The sequence below is a fragment of the Saccostrea cucullata genome, unplaced genomic scaffold, assembly GCF_032062105.1.
Source record: "Saccostrea cucullata isolate Sc308-1 unplaced genomic scaffold, CSIRO_AGI_Scuc_v1 ctg8400, whole genome shotgun sequence".
Classification (NCBI taxonomy): Eukaryota; Metazoa; Mollusca; class Bivalvia; order Ostreida; family Ostreidae; genus Saccostrea; species Saccostrea cuccullata.
Genome location: NW_026926805.1, coordinates 20,413 through 28,470, shown reverse-complemented (window position 1 = coordinate 28,470; position 8,058 = coordinate 20,413). Strand labels below are relative to the sequence as shown.

At 32.0% G+C, this 8,058-nt stretch overlaps 1 protein-coding gene across 1 annotated transcript; it reads right to left on the bottom strand.

Annotated features, from left to right (window-relative positions):
* Positions 1–2,655: 2,655 nt before the first annotated feature.
* On the bottom strand, positions 2,656–5,875 carry LOC134272682 (uncharacterized). The gene is made up of 4 exons (XM_062754883.1): positions 5,799–5,875; positions 3,291–3,433; positions 2,983–3,097; positions 2,656–2,903 (listed from the first exon to the last, which is right to left on the bottom strand). Exons 1-4 carry the CDS (start codon positions 5,850–5,852, stop codon positions 2,757–2,759), a joined length of 459 nt encoding a protein of 152 aa, XP_062610867.1. The 5' UTR covers positions 5,853–5,875; the 3' UTR covers positions 2,656–2,756.
* Between the last annotated feature and the right edge of the window lie 2,183 nt (positions 5,876–8,058).

The window sequence follows — 8,058 nt, the reverse complement described above, 5'->3', positions numbered from 1 at the left end:
CAACAGATGTATTTAAATTATACCTTTTTGCTTATAATTACATTTGTGACGTTCATATTTTATATTTGTTCACACGTGAAATGTTTTATTATATTACTCATCGGCATGAACTTAATCCGTTAATTGCGTGTCAACCCTTTATGACGTCACTGAAAACTTTATGTCACGATGAACCTGTATCTATACGGTTATATATACGCACTACTTTCAATAATTTTTTATAAAGGGAAACATTTGCAAATGTAAATATAAAATGATAATTAACATAAAGGTTTTGCCTTCCTTACATTATAAAAAAGTTTCTGTGATTGAATGGAACTATCCATTAAACGTTGATCAGGATTGTTTAAGGTAGGTCGCGGGTTTACTGCATATAAATTCTTACGAGAAAACATATCCTGAAAATTTGATGTAATGTTCCTTCGAATTTACTGCGTATTATCTGAAATTTTTATTAAATTTGTTTACGTAGTTTTAATGTTATGTTACTGTAAACACGGTATAGTTTTTAGTACCTTTTTACGCTTTACTATTGAAAGATATGGAAAAATGACGTTTTTAAGCCAATTATGTGGAAAGAGTTTCTTTTAAAAAGTTTGGATAACTTTTTAAAGACGTAGACAAATTAGTCAGGAATTTCAAATTATCAAGATGAGGTAAAACCAAAACTCAAATTTGCAATGAAATGTTGCATTGGTTCTTCTATTAACTTGAACTTGCCCTAACGATAATACAGGAATTTTGAAATATAACTCAAACTTGCAATGAAAGGCAATATGAGTTAAAAATGTAATTATAAGCAATGAATCATTACATGTATTTCTTGAAAGATATTGTCTTATAACTGCAACAGTGTGTGCAAACAAATTTTCAAAAGGACGGCTAAGTAAAACAAGAGGCCAATGGGCCACATCGCTCACTGAGCACATGGGCTAGTTAAAAAAAAAACACAAATCAGCTCAGTATTGAAAAGTTTACTTGTCGGGGGAGGGGGTTGAATTTTTTTTATTACTTCATAATGTCACTATATCAATAAAGCATACATGTATAATTTCTCCATGCTTGAGAAGAATTTTAGAAAAAATTCCTTTATATTTCAATGTAAAGATTTGATTGCCTATCATAACCCCACCTTACCCAAACATGAACATGAATTAACTCTAACTGAGGATGTTTCCATATTATTATCACCAATAATAGCTTTGCTGATTTTGAGAAGAAGATTTGCCTATATATTCCCATGTGAACTTTGATCAGCCATTATGGCTCCGTCCGACCCCCTCGGGTCATGATTTGAACAAACATGAATCTACACTACATGAGGATGCTTCCATATGAGTTTCATCTTTCCTGGCCCAGTGGTTCTGGAGAAAAAGATTTTTAAAAAATGCCATTGATTTTTCATTAATTCATAATTATCTCCCTTTGGAAGAAGGCTTGGCCCTTCATTTGAACAAACTTGAATTCCCTTCACCAATGGATACTTTGTGGCAAGTTTGGTTGAAATTAGCCCAGTGGTTCTTGAGAAGAAGATGAAAATGTGAAAAGTTTACGACGACGACGACTACAACGACTACAACAAGTGGCCCATCATGGAAAATACACCTGCAGAGCTATTACTATTCATAATGCCATGTTCACTAAATAATCGTTGTTTATTACTTATATTTGCATTCTTTGATGGTGTCAAGAATATCAGAGGAAATCCTGGCTAACATAAGGATGTGGCTTGTTGTCTTCAGTAAAGAAAAACACATGGCTTTAAGATTAGTATACCTGATCATTGTACCTTTTCTCTAATAAATCACAAACAATTTTATAAAGTATTAGCCTCTTTTAAAACACAGTTATCAGATACAAGCTGCGCTGTCGTCATAGTCTCTTAATTTGTGTTTTGATGCAGATGTGACGTAATCGATCAACGTTATTGAAACCCTCTGACAAAAATCAAAACTGTAATTTAACCTTATTATAAAAAAGAGAATGCTTTAATAATCATTATAACTCCATAATGCTTTTCTATATGATTTAAAAAAAAATTTCTATTTATTTTTAAGAGTTGAAATCGTTCTTGAATGTTGCTTTTTATGAATGTTTTATCACTCAAGTGTGAAGAGTTATCGTTCTTTGTACAAATAAGCAAAAATACAGTAAGAAAAAAAAATATGACAGTTCTCTTTAATTTTTAAAAACTTTATTATACAGTTAAATACATTGACCAAAATTAAATTTTTAAAGATATAAATCAGCAGTTTTAAATTGTTCTGAATTTCTTTTTCCCCAAAAAATATTATTAAAAACTTGTTTTAATTCCTTTTACGAAACATTTCATATATATATACTTCTCAACACGTAATATAAGTGTATTAGAGCTTACACTACACGAGTGTGAAAAAGGAATTGCATTTATAGCAGAAGGAGTTGCGTCTATAGTGCTATGAATGCAGTTGATGATTACATGTTCATAGTGGGAGAGAGCAGTGGATATGCAAATATATAAATATGATCATTCATGCCCTTGCTATTCTTGACAAGAGGATTTTAAAGAATTTTTCTACATATTTCTATGTAATTTTGACAGGCCATTGGGTCCCAAGGGGTCATGACTTGAATACACCTGAATCTTCACTATCTGAGGATGCTTCCATATATATACGATCATTCATGTCTTTGCTATTCTTGAAAAGAAGACTTTTAAAGAATTTTCCTATATATTTCATGCTTTTACTAATAGGAAATAATCAATCCTTTTCCTCTTACCGTAAGTTTTTACTCCCGGGTGTTGTTGTGACAGTCAGTTTCTGTGTTGTGCAATCTCTGTACTCGTATGTTGTTACCCCAATCTTATCATCGGATGATAAGTCGTCATCATCAAAGACATGAACTGATATATCAAACGAGGGCTATGTGCAAGAAGGTAAAATTAGCATTAAATAATTGACGGCTTAATATCATCTACAAATCCATTGTATAAACATTTACCTGTCCCTGGATGTCTTTCCAAGAGTAGAAATCAGCGGATTTCAGAGAGTCAGCAAATAAAAAGCTGTTTGTGTTTTCAACTCGCTGGTTATTATCTTTCCCATAGCACTTCTGACTGTAGAAATTACAAGAAGAAATCGGATCAAGAACTTTGAATATTTCATTAGAAGATTCCTATGTCCACTAGGCTGGTTATTTGTAGTGTGTATCGAAATTTACTCTTTCATGCTTGTCATTATAATCATATAAAAATACATTTTAAGCAAAGACAGTCTGTGAAATCGTTAGAGAGAGAGAGATATCCTTACTCTTGTGTTGGATGTAATGGTTTCAAGCAGATCTGGAAAAAAACGTCACACTCCCCCGCACACCCAAGAAAATCATCACAGCAATCGTCTGGGTCTCTGTAATACTCCAATAACTTTACAGACACGTCATAGCCTCCATTAACCTATTATATACAACCATTGTAGGAAACAAGATCATAATATTTACTATACTTATTAAACTAACTAGCTATATATAGACGTTCAAGATGAGCAGATAAAGTCATCATTGTTAAGTGAAAATAAATAAAAAAAAATATCACACTTTACTTTAAATCTTGATTTTAATAAAGCCAACAAAAAAGCCCGTCAAATATGAATAAACTATAAAATGACAGAGAAACTATGAAAAAGGAGACCCGAGGTTTTCAACGTTTAAGGAAAACTGCAGATTAACAGGCAGTCATATAACTTTTGTTTTTGCGATATTTAGACACTTTTCATCGTTCCTGAATAAATAATTGGAAAAAAAGATGATCCAAAGAAAGATAATGATACGCAAAATTTTTTTCTAAAATACATAACGTCCTCAAATCAGAAAAAAATACTTTAGAAACTGATGTAAGGACGATTTTGGAAAGAGATCAAGATTGAGGAGATTAATGAAGGAAGAAAAAAAAATGTCCCCCAAAAGTTATGTTAAAAGATAGTATTAAAAATGAAGAGAAAGAGATATTATAAATCTGTACTTAACTAAATAAGAAAGTCAGAAATTTGACAGTTTATTAAAATGTTCGGAAAATACCATGATAATTATGTACTTAAATTTTTCAGTAAAATGATTTTCTGCTAGAATATTAATAATTGGAACCATTTACCTATGGATATGTCCATGTTTTGAAATACTTCTAGTATTGCTTTGATTTGGTTGAGTATTTATTGGCAAGTTTTGTGGATACTGTTTAAAAGAACTCTTCCAAGTTATTTAACACAAGTTTTCACACGCTGACAGAACATTAAATGCGTTAATTAATGTTTAAACTATTGCAGAAAAGGAGTTTTATGCCTTATTTCATCGCGTTCATTTATGGTATACAGTACTTCTTTGTTTGTTTTTTTTTTACCCCGATTGCTTTCTTTTCTCAGTTTTGGCTTACATTGATATAGAAAACGTTCATAATTTTCATATACATAAGCATTTTTCTTTAGAAAATTCTTCAATTATACAGGTAAATACAAAATAAATCATTTGTATAATGATATACAGGAATAAGTAATAATTTATTGTAGGGATGTCAAATCGGTCAATTTTTAAAACTCGGTTACTCGGACGTTTTTCCGATCGAGTACCCGGGTACTCGGTAAAAGTGTAAATAAGTATGAACAAGTAAATTGATGAATTTAAAACATTGTAAACTCTTGTAGAGATAAAACCACATGCATGCTCTGATAGGAGGTTTACCCGTAAATGCATTTCTGTTGTAACAATGATGAGCAATTCGTGTCCGACGAAATTTAATAATTTTTTAAAAATTTATTTATCAGATAAACACAAGAAATAATATCGAAAGTGGTTCACGATGTTTTTGTTTAAAAAAAATAATCTACTCCGTAATTGTAATGTAACTCTTTGTTGCGTTTGACGTCCAGGTTTCAGTCGTACAGTTTGACTGAACTTGGTCAAGTTTTAACAGAGCGGATTTACGATTTTCGTATACTTTTCGATCCTAGATTTTATAGTATTACGGCACGGTATTTTATAGTTTAGTGCAACGATGGACATCAGTTTTTTTTAAAGCCTTTGCCATCAACCATTTGTACATGAATTGACATGTAATCAAACACAATCATATCAATAATCGCGCGTGTAATATCATCTGTCTCTTTTCCCGAGAATTAACGGCTTCTCGGAGAACTGACAAAATTATCTTATTTATTCAATTATAACAGACCTTAAACGATGTCAGTGAAAACAAATAATTAAAGGAAATTCCAAAAATAAGGGTAGAAGACAGCCGAAGGTGAGAAAAACCAGGTAACAGGTGCTTGGTCACGATAATTACTGTATAAACACTGCCACGGGCGATAACGGTCATTTAGAGGAGTAGGAAACCCTAATTACTATATGTACAAGTGCAATGAGTATTTTACGTTTTAAAACAGATTGTTTAATGCATTAATAAATAAGCTTAGAAATATTCAAAAATATACATCCGAGTAACCGAGTACCGATTTTAGTATTCGATACTCGGACGTTCGATCGAGTACCCGGTTAACCGGGTACTCGTTGACATCCCTAATTTATTGGCATAATACTCGTACTCGAGCAAAATGCTAACTTTTTTTAACACGATTAGTTTGACTTTTACTATTAATTAAATTTTATTCATTCATTTTATTTTTTCCTATTCACAGTGATTTTATTTGATAATATTTTTTAAATGAGCTCACATTAGGTTTAAACATGCGTTTTTCTTTAAAAATTTTAAAAATGCAAAATCATTATGCTCAATTCACTTCATATAAACATTTATATCGTCTAATGTTTACCTGAGAAACAAAGCCAGTTAAGAGGGAAAATATTACAAAAATCCAGGCCTTCATCCTTCTACTGTATGCTAAAGTTATTCTAGGTACACCGTACAAAGCCAAGTTTCTTACTAAGACAAGATTCCTTACAATTTTCCTTTTATTCAGTTTTTCAGTTTTTTGAGGAAGTTTTTATGAGAAAGTTTTCTTTAGGATGAAATCGCACTTGAGAATGGCAGTGAGATATGTACTTAATAAATAAAATTAATTTCAGTACATTGTGTATCGGTAAAGATCCTCTAATAAAACAAATTACCAAATAAGTAAATGGATCAATGCTCAAATAAGCAAAATATGAATATTGATATTATGTGAGAAGGTATCACATTACGATGCATGGATAATAACGTCAAAGTGTCTAAGCAGCGACAATTTTTTTTTGGCTCAAAAAGTTGAATACTCCCCACCTAAATTCGGGAATTTCATTGCTACACATACTCGAGTTTGTGCACCTTATTACTCCATGAACAGTTGAGGAACCAATTTTGCACACAAATTGGGCTGTCTGCAGATTTATTAGTAAACTATTGACAGTACTCTCACTATCATTCAACATAAGAGACAACATTTTCTACGACGGTCTACAGTAACAACAGTCTACAACAGCCTTTGGTTATTGTCAGTAGCTATTTGTCGTTTGTTTTGTCATACCCAGGAAGTCGATCAAACAGCTTCTGCGAAGAATATCCAATTTTACTTGTATACTTATGTTATGTCTAGTGATATTTGTTTTTTATTACCTAATCCAATGAATTTTGTTGTTTTATTATAAATTTAATATTTTCATCTATTCTGTATGTGTTTTCAGTTTTTTTTATCTTTTCAAACCGATCTATTGACTGTCGATCTATTGCCCGGTCAATAGACTGCACATTCTATTGACCGGCAACGTATTTCGGAAAAAACCGATCTGGGTTTCAAATTTAGTTGTTTGTAACACTGCACAGGCATGGTAAACAGTCATCTTATTCCATCTTTCGAATTAAAAATTGTGTGATTTCAATGATCGGATATTTTATTTAAAGAGAATTACTTTTTAAATTAATACACTGTGGGACGTGGACACCGGTCGTTCGGGTGAGACCTATCAACCGAGGTCCCGTGTAGCAGTAAGTGCACTGCTGCAGTGCTGGCACGAAAAAGGTCCCTCTCCACCGGCAAGTGGTGGCGTCTCCATATGAGTAAAAAATTTTCGAGAGGAATGTTAACAATACTCTATAAAATCAATCTTTAATTAATATTACAAATGCACCATATCTAGGTATAAATTTACAATATGGTACGGGAACCTTCTGTACTGAATAAACAATGGTGAACACTTAATACGGAAAATAAAATTAGGTAATAAAACAATTATTTAATGCCTGAACAGTCAATAGACAAGATTTTTTTCCATTGCTGCAGGGAACAGCTCAGTGTGTTCTATTGCCCTCGGCCGCTGGCCTCGGGCAATAGAACACACTGAGCTGTTCCCTGCACCTCGGGAAAAATATTCTGGTCTATTGACTGCGCAGGCATTAAATAATTGTATAATATATGTGTTTTCTTCTGTAGTCATTAAAAGTCTCTCAAAGCCTTATTACTACTTCTAAATGACACTGAACTGCTCTCCGAATGCACCTAATCTCTGGAGTTTTCCCATTGCCCTAATACTAATACGGCTCGATAGTACATCACTTTGTGACCCTTCATCATAAAATATACTACAGAAACAAATTACCAAACAACATTTATCAATAATTTGGATATTTAGTCTGCTGATTTTAGCAGTTGTTAGGAAGAAAAAGTATTATTGAAATTTTGAAGTCATCGTAGGCCGGAAAACAGTCTTATAGAGAATGAACCTTTGTTTGTACAACTAATACATTCAATTATCTTTTTATACCAATATGCACTTTTCTATAAAATGTTTTTAAAGAAATTAAGGATTATTGCATTACATCAGCGTACGGTATCATACTACAGGTTTCGGGTGTTGCTGAATGTAATGACAATGTATTACAATGGAGTACATAAAATCAAAGTAATGCTAGTAATATGTAGTAAAATATCTGCATTACTTGTAATGGTGATGTAATGCATCACTTTCTCCAAACTGGAGTAATACTGTAATTACCCAGCATAACAATACATTATCTTGTATTTTTGTACCTATATAACCATCTTCTATAATATTTAAATGGATTGGAAAATCAGTAAGATTAGAGAATTTTAAATAGAA